At 33.5% G+C, this 17,925-nt stretch overlaps 1 protein-coding gene across 4 annotated transcripts in view; it reads left to right on the forward strand.

Annotated features, from left to right (window-relative positions):
• LOC100368258 (S phase cyclin A-associated protein in the endoplasmic reticulum-like) overlaps positions 1 to 17,925 on the forward strand; it is a 78,974-nt gene that overhangs the window by 13,729 nt on the left and 47,320 nt on the right. For all 4 annotated transcript variants that reach the window (XM_085506891.1, XM_078011589.2, XM_085506893.1 and 1 more), the window contains 16 exons: positions 2,489 to 2,565; positions 4,190 to 4,366; positions 4,986 to 5,158; positions 8,115 to 8,226; positions 9,112 to 9,252; positions 9,466 to 9,621; positions 10,135 to 10,277; positions 10,484 to 10,565; positions 11,478 to 11,633; positions 12,262 to 12,363; positions 12,667 to 12,866; positions 13,965 to 14,091; positions 14,187 to 14,299; positions 15,750 to 15,873; positions 16,295 to 16,554; positions 17,767 to 17,913. In XM_085506891.1, coding sequence (XP_085363017.1) covers positions 2,489 to 2,565; positions 4,190 to 4,366; positions 4,986 to 5,158; positions 8,115 to 8,226; positions 9,112 to 9,252; positions 9,466 to 9,621; positions 10,135 to 10,277; positions 10,484 to 10,565; positions 11,478 to 11,633; positions 12,262 to 12,363; positions 12,667 to 12,866; positions 13,965 to 14,091; positions 14,187 to 14,299; positions 15,750 to 15,873; positions 16,295 to 16,554; positions 17,767 to 17,913 — 2,290 coding nt within the window. The remainder of the gene's footprint in view (positions 1 to 2,488; positions 2,566 to 4,189; positions 4,367 to 4,985; positions 5,159 to 8,114; positions 8,227 to 9,111; positions 9,253 to 9,465; positions 9,622 to 10,134; positions 10,278 to 10,483; positions 10,566 to 11,477; positions 11,634 to 12,261; positions 12,364 to 12,666; positions 12,867 to 13,964; positions 14,092 to 14,186; positions 14,300 to 15,749; positions 15,874 to 16,294; positions 16,555 to 17,766; positions 17,914 to 17,925) is intronic.

Consider the following 17,925-nt stretch of genomic DNA (forward strand, 5'->3'; position numbering starts at 1 on the left):
AGTTTTTCCACTGATATCTCAGGTACTAATCATCACATTTCAATGAAACTTACATAGATGCATAGGACGATAAACAGACAGATATGTGAAATATTAATTACCTAATTTGCATAATTAATCAACTTTTCAGCTTTTGATATTTCAAGTACTATTACTTCATTACTTTTCAATGAAACTTGGTACATAGATGCTCCAGAACAATCTAAAGACCTGATTAATTTTAAGTAAATATGTGCATGTTAAATACCAAATTTGCATATTTAACCAATTTTCAGCTTTTACACTATCACATGTACTAATTATTCCATTTCAATGAAACTTGGTACATTGATGCTCCAGAACAATGCACAGACCTGCTCAGTTTTGAATTAAAATCAGATCATATTAATTACCTAACTTACATAAATAATAATTTTTGGTTCTAATCACATTTCAATAAAACTCAGTACAAAGATTGTCTGCAACAGTACTTATCTTAATTTAATGAATTTGTATTCTAACACAATGTGATGATCAAATTAGATTTAGGTTTATATATATATCTATAATAATTACCTAATTTGCATAATAATTTACCTTTCAGCCTTTCACTAATTTAGTTAATCATCACATTATAATGAACTTTGTACATGTGCGCCCTGAAACAATATACAGACCTAAATCTATGCATAATACATTTTCTGTATGTATGTATAAATTTTGATAATGTGAATCATATTTTTTTCATGTTATGCATCTCAAATAGCAGATAAAAATGAGATGCCAAGCTTCTTGTTTGAAAAGCAAATCTTAAATTTTGAATTAATTTTAATGTGTCTCCAATACTTTCAGCACACGGGAGTTCTTTTTAAGCTGTCTTTGATTAACGAATGCTGTTTTTTGAGCCATATTGCTACCATGGCTGTACTGATCATGTTCAAACTTTACACATACATATACACATGCATCTGTTTCAGAATCCTCTGTTTTGTGCTAGAAACAGATTATGAATGTCATGGGCAAATTAGGGAATCTCACAAATAAACTGGCTCCATTTTGTGCTGCCCGTCTAATTAACACATACCAAACAATTTGATCATATCACTCCTGTTCTTTGTAAATTACATTGGTTGGCAGTTCACTATACGATACACTTCAAAATTTTACTAATCACATGCAAGTCACTTCATCGATTGACACCACCATACATATCGGAACCTTATTCACAAAAATCAAAACCAGAGAACCCTTTGCTCAAGTAAGAAACATACACTGTACCTAGAACTCATCTCAAGAATTATGGTGACCGGTCATTCGCCCATTCCTCGCCATCTTTATGAAATCAATTACTGAATGACATTTGTTCTGCACCAAATGTGAACATCTTCAAAACAAAACTCAAATCTTACCTGTTTCAGCAAGCCTATCTGTGAAACTAAGCGTCATTGAGCATCACTGCGATGGATACTAGGCGCTATATAAACTTGTATTTATTATTTGTATCATGTCTATCACATGAGTGTAAATAATTATTTAGCATTAATGTTAACGGTCACTACAAATTTGACCAAATTTGTCATTGTTTTATTTTAATTTTGATCAAAATCTGGAGTTTGGTTTGAAATAAACAGGTCAACTCATCAATATGCAAATTAGCGTTAGGTTTACTCATTAGTTTGCAAATTAGCTTTAGGTTTACTCATTAATATGCAAATTAGCATCAGTTTAACTCATTAATATGCAAATGTTAAGCATCAGGTTTATTCATTAATATGCAAATTAGCATTAGGTTTACTCATAAATATGCAAATTAGCATTAGGTTTACTCATAAATATGCAAATTAGCAATAGGTCAATAATACTTCATCCATGGAGCCAAAATACCTTCTATCGATTAGTTAGGGCTGAATGTCAGTCTATCATGACAATTTCAATTTCAAACCTGAACGAAATGACCCCATTTTCCACTTGAAACCTGTCTGAACTGAACCCATTTTCATTTGGAAACCTGTCTAAACTGAACACAGTCCTAATTTAAAAACCCGAATAAGCTTACCCCATTTTCCACTTGAAACCTGTCTGAACTGAACCCAGTTTTAACTGAAAATCTGTCTGAACTAAACCCATTTGAAACTAGAAATCTCTACACAACTTTGACATTTGACATTAAGTATATTTTTAACCAATAGCATCAGTGGATGCTTAGAAAGGCTTGAGTACATAAACGGAAATGAGTGAGATTATCGCTGTATTCAAAACTACAAAACACACATAAATACATGCTTTGCAAAACATGAAAAACAATCCAAGCAAAAAACTAATCAATTCTTGAACAAATTCACTCATTTTAATTATTATTTTTAGAAATGTATATCACTGCATATCACACCACTTGGATACCATCAGTCAATAATTGGTTTGGTAAAAAAAATAACTGTATTGTTTACACTGTAATCATAATTCGCAATGAGTGGTTAATGTTATGATGTCATTTTTTTATATCACTTAGAAGGAACAGAGCATGTTGTAACCTCTGATAACGAAATGAAGCAAGAAGATGATGAACTGGCATCTCAGCTGCAAAGTGTGAGTATGAAAATCAGTTCTTTTCTCATTTTGGGGTCAAATGTGAAAGGGACCCTGTCAAGTCTCAGGAATGAGCTGTGGAATTGTGGGATCCTGTATTGTCTGTCGTTTACACTATTATTGGGATTTTGTTTTTAGGACTTGTGTTTTGACCCTTGTGTGTCTGTGCTTCCGTGCGTTCATGCATGCGTCCGGACCTGTTTCTTAGAAATGCCTCGACGAACCATAATCAAACTTCACACATACATCATACATGATATTATTACATATGCACGTTAATTTGTTTCACGATCTGATTCAAGATGGCCGAATAATCATAATCAAGCATTTCTCGGCTGTTTACACATTGATTTTGTTCAAACTTGGTATATACAGTAGACATTATGGGACCTTGTTGCAAACAATTTTATTTTTCAGATCGGATTCAAAAGGACTGACTGGTGGCCATTTTGTTATAATGAATGGACTTCTAGACCCATATCTCTGACTTGCTTTGACTGATTTTTTTCAAATTTTTAATATTCAATATACATCATGTCAAAGATATACAGATATATTGGTTTGACGATCCTATTCAAAATGGCCAAATAGTGGCCATTTTTGTGCTAAAAAAATCATCAAATATCAAGCATTCATGGATGGATTTCGTTCAAACTCGGTATATACATTAGACATTACGGGTTCCTGATGCATGTCATTTTATTTTTCAGATCGGTTTCAAAATGGCTAACTGGCGGCCATTTTGTTTTAATAAATGTGCTTATAGTTCCATATCTCTGACATGCTTTGGCTGATTATGTTAAAATTTTATATATTTGTTATACATCATGTTATAGATATATACATGTTTTCAAAATGGCTGATTTTGTTTTAATTAATGATGTTCCAGAGTAATATCTCCCAATATGGACAAGTACTTGTTTGACGATCAGATACAAATGTCAATCATTTTAATGTTAAACAATCATAATCATATTCCTGACATGGTTATATTCCAGCTATATTACTATAAACAAAACTATATATCTTCAATTTGATAACTAACAGGGACTGTGTCATGCATGGCTTGTTTTAAATAATTCAGTATGGTAGTAAAATTTACTGTTTGACTACATGTATCTCATCATGTGAAGGGTCAACTAGGTGACTACATTGTAATAGAATAGTAATCCCTCTATAACTTGTAGTTGGCTTCTCACCGGTGAGGAAATGAGGACTATATGTGCACACCATTTTTAATAATTGAGTTAAACTTATATTTTGTATAATAGATTAATAATTACCATGAAAGGGCTTGTAGTATAATCTTTAATCAAGTATCAGAACCCTGCTACTCTCAAAAATATCATGGTGTTTTAAAATTAGACATGCAAACAGATGTAACATCTACATGTAGCACTGAAAACAATTGATTTCAGTGAAAAGCTGTTTCTGCATTTATTCCAAAACATGTCTGCACTCGTTGAATGTTCTGATTTCTATTATTTGGGATAAACTACATCACAAATGTTGGTACCTTAAAAATTATTAATGTCATGTTTGAGTACTATCCTTTGTTTATATGTCTCAATAACCACTCAAAGGAAACTATTGTACAAATTCCATCTTGTCACTTACATACCAGGCTATGGTGGCAGTACTTGATGAAGAAGAGACGTTAACTACACAATTAGAGAAATGTCAAGAAGAGGCGATGGCGTCTGCAATAGAAGAGGAAGAAAAACTTTTCAAAGAAATTGAAGAAGAAGAGAATAAAGAAATTGTAGTTGAAACAGAAAATGAAGAGGAAAGTGATCTTGGGGTAAGATGCTGAATTATTGTCTGTTAGCTGTCATGGTGTATTTCAAGTTTATTTTAGTGTCACACAAATCACTAATTTGAAACATTACAAAAAAATTAAACTTTGGAGCAAAGCTTCTCATTTCTTCAAAAACTGTCAATAACAAATTAATCTTTATTACTTTATGTTCTGTACACTGTCTCAATTGACATGACAAAAATGATGTTGTATGATGCGGTCATTTGCATTTTACCTCACATGTCATTAACCAATGAAAATAGTGTCTGATGCGATTGTTAGCATTTATATAACTTACTGCATTCAGTTTAGCTCAAATCACTTAATATAACTATAATTGTGACAATTATTTAATGTCATACCAGTAGGTGTTGTAAATAGGTCGGTCCTCTTAGCTGTTCCGTCCTCAATGCAAAATTTACAGCAACGTTGTTACACAAGTGGATTACAATGGGATGGCTAGAACTTGCTTTAATTCAGAGTCTGTAAATAGGCTTTAGTTCTGTTGGTTATCCTTAAATAAATCGATCCTTAACAAGAGTGCATAGCGTCCCCAGGGATCAATATAAGAATGGTTGAACAACGCATGTATAAGTCACTGCATTCAACAATGATATTTCAGAATACTATGAGCTCCTTGGAGTTGTCTCAAAAGACGTTGGACTGGGGTGATATCATTGATCAGTATGATAAACGAGAGACATCATCTTGGGGTGATATCGTAGAGTCAACTGAGAGGTCACCAGGTCATGCATTACATATGCATGAGAAGTTGTCGTCACCATCAAGAAAAAGGTATGTGTTTGTCTACTCATATTTAATACAAGGAGCCACATTTATAGATTAGCATACTGTCTCTATGTTGCTAAAAAAATTACTGTTTTTCACTCACTACAAAACATTGAAATTTTATTTCTCCTCTTGTCTTCATTTCGATTATCATCTTTATTATCGTCATCATTTTCTTGAACTTGACCATCACCATGATGATCTTGATGCTTTGTTCATATCTTTCCAGTATTCTCTGACCTTCCACTGGAATGTTTCCCCCTGACATTATGTTTCTCTTTGTCCTCTGGTGTCCATCTGGTGTCTTGACATCCAGCTTGCATGTTCTTCCCTTCTCTATTTCTTTGACATTTTCTTTGATATCCTCAACTTTTGTTCTGTTATTAGTGTATGTCACAAATTATCATTTTCCTTTCCTTGACTCTTTGTACTGCTATAAATTATTCTTTCATTTCTTAATTTAGTTGTAGTGCATTATTCTGCTTCATAGGTCAGAACTTTTACTCGTAATGAAAGGAAGAAAAACTATAAAAACTCTGGTCTGGTCATGCACAGCAGACTGAACAGTTTGGACAAGTGTCAATCATTTGAACTAGATTGACAATCTTTTAGGATTCATACAATCATGTAATCATTTTTTCTTTCTTTTCTTTTTTTTTTGTGAAATGTAAAAAACAGAATAAGGTAGGTTTGTGGCAGCACAGACTGAACTAATCCTGTGTTGCAAAGGATTGTGGGTAATGGTGTTGGGTTGTTATGAATTAACATCATCTGTGGTCTAAACCTCACATTTCATGAAATGTTTTTTTGTTTTGCAAAAAAATTGTATTTATTGACTATTGTATTATACCATAATTAACAGGTGATAACAACAACAAAATTCTTAGCAAAGTCCTTTGTGGCCTTTGTGAATTGCTGCTGGTTCCATCGCCCTATATACAACATTGACCTACATATATCCCCATTGGCCTACATATATTCCATTGACCTACAAATATTTCCATTGACTTACATATAACCCAATTGACCTACAAATATCCCCATTGACCTACATATAACCCAATTGACTTATATGCTGCATGAGATTTGACCATTCACTGGGTTTTATTTTCACTTAATTCGCTGATAGCTAAATGGGCTAAATTCGTCAATACTGTAAATGCATTCATTTTGCTATTTTTGCTGTAAAGTAAAATCAACTAAATTAAATTCACATGAACATGTAAAATAATAGTAATAGAACTTGTTGTTTCACTGACAAATTCATGAACTTAAAACCCAATGAATATGCACATAATATTGAAATAGTGAAATTAAATGCCATGAAAAATAAAGGCTTTTACTCTATTCAATAATAACAAGAAATTTTTTTGTTTTCTTCACAAGCCAGTGAATTTAAGATAGTGAATATCCCTGCAACATCACATCCGATAAAATTAGATCCAGTGAAAATGTTTTTGATTGACATGTATACCGATCATAAGCCCGAACGTCAACGTGTAAAAACGAGAAAAATAAGGAGTGGGCTTATACTTCAGGACCACCTCAGAAAAGATGATTTTTTTTTGCTCAACATTGTAACCATCACACTACCTTCCAAAAGTTATCCAAATTACATCTTTCGTTCAGGGAATATTACAATGTACGTCTTTTTGAAGAAAAAAAAAGCGATCATACATAAACTCTTCATGCAAAGCAATTTCCCCCATGATGTTTTTTAGCACGATTTGACCTGAAACAACATCCTTTGACCTAACAGGTCAAGTCTTTTATTAACCAATCAAAATGCTATGTCGTACTGACAAAATTTAAGTTAAGTCTCAGAATAAAGGAGTGGGGTTATACTCTGGGAGGAGCTTATGATCGGGGAAGTACAGTATATACATACATTCACTACCCGCCAAAGTATCACAATGATTTTGAATTGATTTACTTTCTACCCTGACTGATGAACAGTTGGTAACAGGGAATAAGCTCTCAATCTGAACACTAACAAAGTAGGCTTGTACAAGGGTCTTCTGAGAATCTGTCACTTTTAATTCTTGTCACAGTTCCAATAACACATATACATTGTAATATTCATTTAATTTATGCATAATCAAAATATGTCAACAATATAAGGGCTTGACTATTACAAACTCAAGGGAAAGAGTTTCAATAAAAAAAAAATTGCACAGGGGAAAAAAAAAAATCATGGACGAAAAATTTTGCCGGGATCAGTGACAGAAAGGAATCTGCTCTCCAAAATCTTAGTGGAAAAGTATTTCACAGAATGAGAGGGAAAAATTGCACTAAAATCATCATGAAAAAGAAAATTAGTCTGAAACCAAGTTAAAAAAAATATTTTACACAGTTTGCACAAATGCCTTTTCCAGAATTTCTAATGGTCGACCCACAAAACTAAATATTTATTACAAAGAACAGAATACAATGTAAAACAGATTTTGTACAACATTGGTAAAAAACAAATTTTTAATGATTTATTGATAATTACTTTGTTACTTACAGTAAATAATATACAAGTAACAATATTGAACTATATAAACTGTTCTAAACGCATCATTCTATTTGTTTTAGGCTTTACATGTCAATGCCATTCACTTGCTGTATTGTTTGATTTCATAAAATTATAATGTCATGATGAGTGTAACTGACTAAATGGCGAAATAAACACTATAAATGAAGCACACTAACTACATTTGCATATACGCTATGCATGTAATGTAGAAAATACGATCAAGTAGTTAGTAATTAGTAATTTAGAAATAAGACATGATGTGATTGTTGACTGAAAAGTCAAAACCTAGTGGTGTGTTTTTTGATTAATTAATTTCTCTTGTATATAGTGGGCACTGGTCTTGACAACTCATCCATAATAGTAAAATTACATTTAATTTTATTTTAAATTTTATAATTTGTGTGATTGTTAATGTATTTGTATTTAATTTATATATGTCTTCAGAACTCGTGCTGAGTCACAGAGAATCCATGAAGAGAAACAGGCCAAGGCTCAACAGCTACGAGAGAAATTGCAAGAAGAAAAAGCGCATAAATTGCGAATGCTTAATGAAAGGGTAAATATGGAAATTGTGGTCTCTGTGTCACCATAGTGTGTTTATCCACAAAAACTTGAATGTCTGTCGATAATCAAAAATAAAATACTGTAGGTAATAAAATAGGTTTTGTTTACATTAAATAGAATAGAATAGAATAGAATAGAATACTCTATTATCATATGTTTGATATAACCCTTTTTTGGGTTTTCATACTGGGAAAAAATGAAATCCAGTGACAATACGTAAACTAATATTCATGAGCAATGAACAACTTGTCTATTCAGTAAAACTTCCAAAATGCTTTCCGATATCTAGCAAGCCATTTCTAAATTGACAGATTCTATTATTACGAGCTGAAAAAGACTCTAAAAGACACACTTTGATCAGTCAAGCAAACTGTTAAAAGTAACTAGTAGGTTTTTTTCTTTACCCTGATCATATCAAGTTGCAAAATTCATGGAGAATGCAGAAGAACATTGATATTCCACTTTAGTACTATTCCTCAAAATTTCACATAATGTTTTCAATAACTCTTATAAGTGACAATTTACCTAATTAGTATGCATTTTGAGAAATCACTGTGTGTTTGTGTGAGAAACAATTTTGAACACAATAAAATCGCGCATAGAACTCACTCCTGCAAGAAACTAGTAGCACCAAACTGGTTTGTTGGTTGAATTTTGCAATGGGCAATTTTAGGGACTGTATATTTCTAAGTTTCGTTGAGAATTATTCCGTAAAGAAATCGTTGAAATATATTTTATCTATTTGTGAAAGGGACGTTGCTTTGACAATGGCCTATGGATGACTGACTTTGAAACTTTCCATCCAAATTGGATAGCGCCCTCTCGTGCCAATTCCAACCAAAATAAGATAATTGACAATATTTTGTTTAACAACTAGATAAATGAAGTGAGAGCCTGGAAGAATGTAATTCATCAACAACAAAAGAAGGAAATGGAAGACAAACTTCACAAAGCAGAAGAGAAAAGAACATTACAGTTACAGGCTGTCATAAAAAAAGCACAGGAAGAAGAGGCAAAAGTATTAAGACACTGTTACAAGTTTTGATCAAATTTGCTATATATTGGTGCTGAACACCTGCTGGCTGATGATCATAACCTCTAATGCCATTGCTCTTTCACTGACAGTTGGGAATTTTCATTTCCTAGATATGTTTTTATAAAACAATAATTCCATATTTACATTGAGATTTGCAGAGTTTTACTAATAATGTGTGTTTTTTCATATATAAAGGTGAATGAGATTGCATTCATCAATACACTTGAAGCTCAAAACAAACGTCATGAAATATTAACACGATACGAACTGAATGAAGCCAGGCTGCAAGATATAGTGGAGGAAAGACAAAGAAGACAGGAGGAGAAAGCTGCAAAAGAAGAGGCTGCACAGGTAATTGCAATACACGAATGAATATAATGTAAAATTTTGTAACCATCTCTCCATCACTGTTTGACTCGTGTCATATATTCTTTCAGACATCATGAGTTTCTATACGAAAGATAACAATTCATTATACTAGTATGTAAATGAGGTAGACTCCATCACTTATATTGACAGTATCGCTCTTAACATGGTGCAGTGCTTTGTGTTAAACCCATATTATGATATGATCACGATCTGCAGGACCTAGGACAAAAGGCAGTCATAATATCACTTCCTCAGTATCGGTAATCGGTATGTCACTACCCGGGCCCTCCGCCTATCAGTGTGTCTCTATCCCCTCACCCAGTGTCATTGTGTCACTAGCCCTGGTAATCAGTGTGTCACTACCCCCAATACTCAGCCAACACCTGACAAAAGAAGCAGACATAATGTATTATGTGTTTACTGGGAGACTCAATTAACGTGGAACCTTTACAGCGATAAAATATTATAACAGTAACTGTGTTTTGTCTCTTGTAGGAAAGAAGGCGTGCCTTAGAAGAGGAAAGATTGGCTAAATTGGAAGCCATGCAAAGACATAGAAAAGACCAAGAATCTAAGATAACTGAAATAAAATCGCAACGAGATATGGCAAGGGAAGAAACTGCTAAATCCAAAGCCAGGTATTTGGAAATATGTTTGCTATATTAGAAACACATCTTCTATTGAAGATCAAATAAACCAAAAATGTATTACATGTATATTCATTATTATAGACAATATTCTCACATCTCATTTTATATGTGAGCACATGCACTACTAGTAGAGATAATGTGGTAATAGTATATGTGATAACTACCATTGTGACAAACTTTGTTTTGTTTTGCAGAGAGAGAGAAATACGTCTTGCTGCATTGGATGCTGCACAGAAAGCCAAAGAGGAGGAAATTCAGAAGAAAATACAACAGAAGGTTTGTGCAAAAATAACGAACAAATCCTGTCTTGGAAGCAACTGTGTGCCACCATGTATAATACTGTGACTAGTATTATTGTCATGTTCACTTTAACTGACCGATATTAGTAATTACCCGTAAAATCTGTATTAGAAGCCGCATCCTTTATAGAAGCCGCACACATTTTTTTTGAACAATTGAGAACCAAAAATTCACCATTTCTCATATGTGTAGATGCTCTAATAGATGCACACCCTCTGTTGTATTGTACCATTTCAATAGAAGCCGCAGCTTTTAATACAGATTTTACAGTAATTATTAAATAAAAGTTCAGAATTCACGAATAAATTCAAACTTCATTACGCTGACCAGAACTCAGAACAAGGTTCTTACCTTCAAACTATGGTTGAAAACAACATAATGTTTGTGTGTTTTTAATTTCACAATTTTCAATTTTGTTTGAATATTCAATGGTTCTACAGTAATTACATGTACCATATTCACTCGATTACAATCGCATCTCTACTAGAAGTGCACTCAAATGAAACAATATTTTTTTGTCTGCCAGATCATTGAAACACCTTTATTATTTGCATATATTTGCATATTATTTCTGCATAAGCGCATATGCTACTAATTGAGCAAATGCTAACAGTTTAAATTCTTGCAGTCAAAACATAGCTTCTTTGCATAAATTACATTTAATCCATTGTATAAATTAATTCATTTAAAATTTTTTTATCAAGATCTGCAGGAACAAAAAAATTATTAACATTTGGTTTGTAATTAATTACTGGGATAACCAAAATACCTAAAAATGTGAAAAATATTGCGTCATATAATTTTTGGTGTGACAAAATATGATGTTCAATGGGTAAAAAAAAATCCATGCATTCATCGATTTTGTTATTTTTATGTTCATTTGCATAGCATGACCAAAGCACTAAGAGACACACAAAACTGATAGAAGAGAGACGAGAGAAAGCAATGGAGCTCAGTACACTTCGTAATTTCGCAACTACTGATATTGTACCACAGCAGACACCCTACGAGAAAAAGAAATTTTGTTCTGTTTGTAGCGTATTGGTAAGTGATGACAACTTTTATCATGGGTAGATTAGAAATAAGGGTAATGTAACTTTACTAAGCATGCAATGAAAGATCACATGATTTTGATGGGATAGGACAGATGGTCACAAGTATTATGTAATATTAACGGCAAGATCAAGCTCAAACTTCACACATATCAGGCATTTTTATGTCACAATAAAATCCAGAATAGTTTCACTGGAAACAAATGCAGTTCACAGAGCCATATCTCATACAGGTCTGGACCAATCAAGTTTAAACTTCACACATACATCACACATCAGGTCATTCTGGAAATGGATTTCAGTTCAATTCAAATCAGTCTCTACAAATGAACATCATGGACCTGTATAGACTTGAAGGCATACATTGTTTCATATCCTCTGACTGGCCGACATATTGCTGTTCAATAGCTGTAATTCTGACATGTCTTTTCTGTGCACATTATGTTATGTCATTGTCACTAAGAACGGCATGTCATTTACAATGACTTCTTATTATTTTTATTATGTTAATTGGTTCTGGCTGTAAATCAAAAACTTTTGACCTTGATTTTGTTCATGGTGATCTACATTTGACTGTCTCATACAATAACCATAATTATGAATTGTTTCCTTCTTTCTAGATTTCTTCTGAGGTGTACCTACTCAGTCATTTACATGGAAAGAAACACAAACAAACAATACAAGACAGTTTGCAAGGCAAGACAATGTCAGAGGAAGAAATGGTGAGTGACCATGACAAGTTTGGATTATAATTCCTGTTATATCCATTAATCATTGTAATATCTTTTTATGGACAGACAATGAATGGTTATTGTTAGTGTACTGAAAGTCTGTCCTCATCTGCGTCATTGTTGTTAACAATTCCTGTGGCCTCAATAACTCAAAATGTTTGTAATCACTTGTTTTCAAACATATTATTCATCAGTATAAAATTTGTGTATTTGCCAATTTTAAACCAACCGCTTAGTACCTTTTGTATTTTCTGATTATGGATGAAATTAAATGTTATTGATTTTTATTTTAAGGAAAACCATTCTTGGAAACAAATCATCAATGCACCAGAAGCCAGAAGTGATCCACAAATGGTGGCTGAAAAGGAGAGACAAAAAACATTTCGCAAGAGAGCCCGAAAGATTCGACAGAGAATGTCTTCCAAGGGCAAGGATTATGATAACAACCTCCATCAGTGCAAGCCACTAGGAAGCGATTCAGAAAACAGAGCTAAGTAAGTTTTACTACCATTGTATCCATTAGGCATGATAGAACACAAGCACCTGTGGACTCTCCCAAAGCCATATCCAATAGTGAATTAGCGTTTTTTTTCTCTTCGTCTGGACGAATTCGTCGGTTTCTGCAAGAAAATCTTGCTCTGGTAGCTCCCGTACATGATACTCGACCATGTTTATGTTGCAGACAATGAAATCAAGGTCGCATGCAAAAATTGTAGGTTGTACAATTATTTTTTATTTAACCACTACTAAAATAAAATATGTATATAATATCTTCATGCTATCAATATTACCCCAAAATTTCCCTAATATTTAAATGTCCTTCCCTTTATTTGTTTACGCATTGAACTTGTACTTGTATTCATATTCTGGGGCCTTATTTGGAACACCATAACTGTGTATTATGCTCTATTTAACCATGGCTTGCATAAATTAAAACAGTCTCCCAACCAATCACAATGATGCATTGATGGCAGTGATACACTGGTATAGTATAATAAAGTTTTAATTGACATTCACACCTTCACATCACTGTACATAGTTCAGTGCTTGGTAGTGAACTAGCACTGTGCTACACATGATCTGGTTTCTTATTTCATGCTAAACATAGTCCATAGAAAACTGGACAGTTTATGGTGTGACTGCAAATTATAATAAAGTTTTTATTGACATATCATTCACACCTTCACATCACTGTACATAGTTCAGTGCATGGTAGTGGACTAGTATTAGACCATGTTGTATAAAAATATCAGGGGCCTTGTATAGCATGTACAACCAGAACATGCAATTTTAAATAGAACTGGCATTACCGATAATTAAAGTGGAAATTTCTCTTGATGAAGGCAGCCATACGTTTAAATGACCCAAGAGTTGTGAACTTGCATTACAGTGACTCAGTTAAGAAAATGACCCGGAACTCCAGACACAAACACAAACAGCGCCTCTCTAGGGGCGAGTTTTGTAATGTTTCTTTGCTAGATTCCTTATTTTCTCACTCTACCCCACACCAGTAAAATGTTTTAATGTACGTTGCAGTCTGTCTTCAATTAAATACACTCATCTGATACATTTGACTTTAATATTTGCTTCAGACTTCAGAAAGCTGTGAAAGATATCAATAAGTATTTACAGACTCAGGGAAGTGGTCCATGGCCAGTGAACAGAGTATCAGCACTGGACAGAGCTGTGGGTGAAATCAGCAGGATTCTAGATAAGAAGGTTAGTACAAACAATACATTGTGAATGTTAAATGAGGCCCATATTTAACCTCACACAGAGCATGTCGTTTTAATGTTACTTTATTTTGTATTTAGGTTCAGGCAGATCAGTTAGCTTTACAGTCCTGTGGTGGTCTCACTGCATTATCTAGAATCATGTTGGTAATTGGTGAGTCAACGGAAGTCAAACCGCTTGTTATTCCCACCAAGTAAGTTCCATTTAACTCCTACTACACACTGTTGGTTTATTTTAGCTATGTAGTGCAATACCAGTATAGCCATAAGTCAGGGATCTCGCCAGCCCAACAGAAATGCTGGTCGGTCATGAATATTAATGAGATATATGAATATTAATTTGGCAATGAATATTAATGAGCTCGGTCACAGTGCAAATATTTTTTTATTTGAGTAAAAACATTATGTTTCACAATTTAGAAGAGTTTGAATTTAAAAATGAAATATATTCGAAATGCAAATGCTGCAGACTAAAAACAGCAACACATAAATTATTGTTGCAATAATGTCTATTATAAAAGGTTAAATGAATCGCATTTGAAACGTTTCAGCCAGGAATATGTTCACGAATTCCATGATCTTATTTACTCCAAAAACATTCTCCTTCAAAAAATCGTAATTATTTGGCGTATTGTTGTAATTTATTATTCGTACCATCAACTTCTAGGATGTTTACATTCACAGTAATGAACGCACAAATAAAACTATCAAACGATCATCAAAGTTACGACATGACATAACTCACTTCGCGATTTTTATACACTGATTATACCAATAATTCCTCTTACTCAGTCATGATGCCATCGAAAAAATGTTACTTCTTTTTTTTTGATATGAAATAAAAGTAAAATTTTATTGGGACCGGTTATTTTTTATCACTCGATCGCTTCGTTAAAAAAACACAGACCCGCCATGTTGTTTGTGACGCATTAGTTGACTGGCATGTGTCCTTTGACCTGAGTGCCGCATGGTAATGCCGGTATAACCTGAAGTTTTCCGAATGGTAGTGATCATAAAAATTACATTGCAGAAGTAAAGCGATGTTGTAGCACAATGTGTTGGCATCGATTTAATGGTTTTCGAAAGAGGTGATTAGCAATTTTTAAAATGTAAAATAGGTCCTGAAAGAAGAGTTTTTACATAATTCGCGATGATAACAGTTCAAATGTATTTTACCCAATCACGCAATAAACAAGTTGTTTTTAGTGTAAACTGATCGTGAACTCCATGTTATATCGAGGTGGAACTGATTTTGAAAGAATTCCAACTTTCAATCTAAAGACTGTCTGTTGTCAGTAAGTATTTACTTACAAACAAAGAGGTGCTAATTTCACAAAATTGACTAGTTGCTACCACGTTGTGCGACTAGGTCTATTGTTTACAAATTATAATCCACGAATTTCAGTCAGTCTAAGGCATTTTTAGATTGGTTGGCCTCAAAGTTTGGCATCTCCTGTATTGGACAAAACAGAGCTTCATGTAATTTCCCTTTTGCTGCAGATCCCAATCAAAATGTTTGCAAAATATGCAGATAACATGCATTTATTCTCATTGACTGACAGGTCAGAGGTCAAAGTTTACTGGTTGTGTTTTAATTGAAACCAAACTATTACTAACGTGAATGTCTTTTATCGTTTTATTTAGGTCCCTATGCAATGCTGCTAATGTTCTTAAATTAGCTTGTAGAAATTGTTTCGAGAACTGTCAATACATGTTATATGGTAATAAAATGGGACCAATGGTTGACATGTTAATGCATAGATTGAATGTAAGTGATTTTGTATTATCTAGGTTAGATACATGTATACTATATTATATATAGTTATATATGGATAGTGTATACAGGAAGCATTAGCTTATCTCAGTAGAGCTTATCATATGAATGATTGTTCGTCTGCGTTAGTCGGTGCCCATGTCAACTTTTTACTTTTTCCACTTCTTCTTGAAAACTACAAGCCTGAATGCTTTGATACTTGGTGTATATGTACCTTGGGTAGACCTCTCTCAGATTTGTTCATCTCGTGATGATATTTTGGTGAATATTTTTGGTAAAAATTTTTGTTTGCGCTTCGATGTAACAGTAACAGGAGGCATGTAATCAAAATGTTACAGCCTGAATATTAGCGTTTAGATTCAGGTACATAGTTGCTCTCAAAATAACAGACAAATGATTTAAACTCTCTCGTCAGTTTTTATTAGGAGGCGAAAAGTCTGAGCAAACAACGAGCAGCAGTAGCAGCTCAACACATTCCGAGTCGGCAAAGCTGCCGATAGATCTTGTTGCAACGGGACTAATGCAGCTAATCTCCACCGTGTTGCATTGCCTTGCTAAAAACATCACACTCAGTAGTAAGACTACAAGTCCTAAAAGTACCAGCAAATCCGTTGGTGCTACGAGATGTGCTAGCAAGTTAGACGTCTTACAACAGTGGGGAACAGATATTGTCAGGTAAGACAGCTTCTGATGTGGTATTTTGCTACTTGGTGGTTTTACATCAATATACTAACGAGTACTTACTATTGATGTGTAATGATATGTGTAGCATGTATGCAAATAAGAAAACTACCATATTTTTAGCTCCGCTGTCGACTTTGTCGAGCGGAGCTTATCATATGAGTGATTGTCCGTCGTCGTCCGTGTCAATGTTTTACTTTTTCGACTTCTTCTTGAAAACTACAAGCCTGAATGCTTTGATACTTGGTGTATATGTACCTTGGGTAGACCTCTCTTAGGTTTGTTCATTTCATGTTGATATCTTCAATTCTCTATTTTTGGTGAATATTTTTGTAATTTTTGGTAAAAAGTGATATTTTCGACTTCTTGTTAAAAACCAATAGTTCAATTGCTTTGATATTACATATAAATATACTACATGTAGACCTTTCTTAGATTTGTTCATTTTGTGATGATATCTTCAGTTCTCTAATTTTGGTGAATATTTTTGTCATTTTTGGTAAAAAGTGATATTTTAGACTTCTTGTTGAAAACTGTAAGTCCGATTGCTTTGATATTACATATATAGGTACTACATGTGGACCTCTCTCAGATTTGTTCGTTTTGTGATGATATCTTCAATTCTCTAATTAATTTATTTTGGTGAATATTTTTGTAATTTTTGGTAAAAAGTGATATTTTCGACTTCTTGTTAAAAACTGTAAGTCCGATTGCTTTGATACTATTCATATTGTTCATTTTCTAATGATGTCTTCAGTTCTTTAATTGAAATGTGCATTGCTAACAGCGGAGCTATCTCAGCCGATAGGCTGCTTGTCTTTACTAGAAGTGCGTATCGAATAAATTCCTTCAAGTTGTGCCTGCTAGCAGTGATGCACTTCTGTCACATAAATGGATGTTCACAAAGTTAATTCTGTATTGATCTGTTGCTGCCAATTACTAAAATATGTTTGTTAGACAGGGATTTACTATATTGTAAATCATTAATGATGAACATTACAAACTTGTACCCTGGCGGTATCATTTTGACGTAACACAAGTGTTTTGTGTAGGAAAGTGTTATAGACGCACATATATTACCATAGTCAAATATCTTATTCTGTATCAGAACCTTGTTTAGTGTTAACTATTACATCACTTGGACAGTTAGCTACTAAATATTTTCACCTTGAACTTTTATATGATTTTTTCTATTTATACGTTTAGTTATTTGGTGTCTGTGGGCGTATTGGATCAGCTAACTTTATACTTTAATAGCGTACATGGTCCCGTTGATGAGGATCCCAAGTCAGCAGATTTTATACAGCATTGTTTGGGATTACTGGTTGCTATGACTCGGTTTATCATGACAAAGTACGTACCAAG

This window comes from Saccoglossus kowalevskii, chromosome 13 (genome assembly GCF_978046115.1).
Source record: "Saccoglossus kowalevskii chromosome 13, keSacKowa6.1, whole genome shotgun sequence".
Classification (NCBI taxonomy): Eukaryota; Metazoa; Hemichordata; class Enteropneusta; family Harrimaniidae; genus Saccoglossus; species Saccoglossus kowalevskii.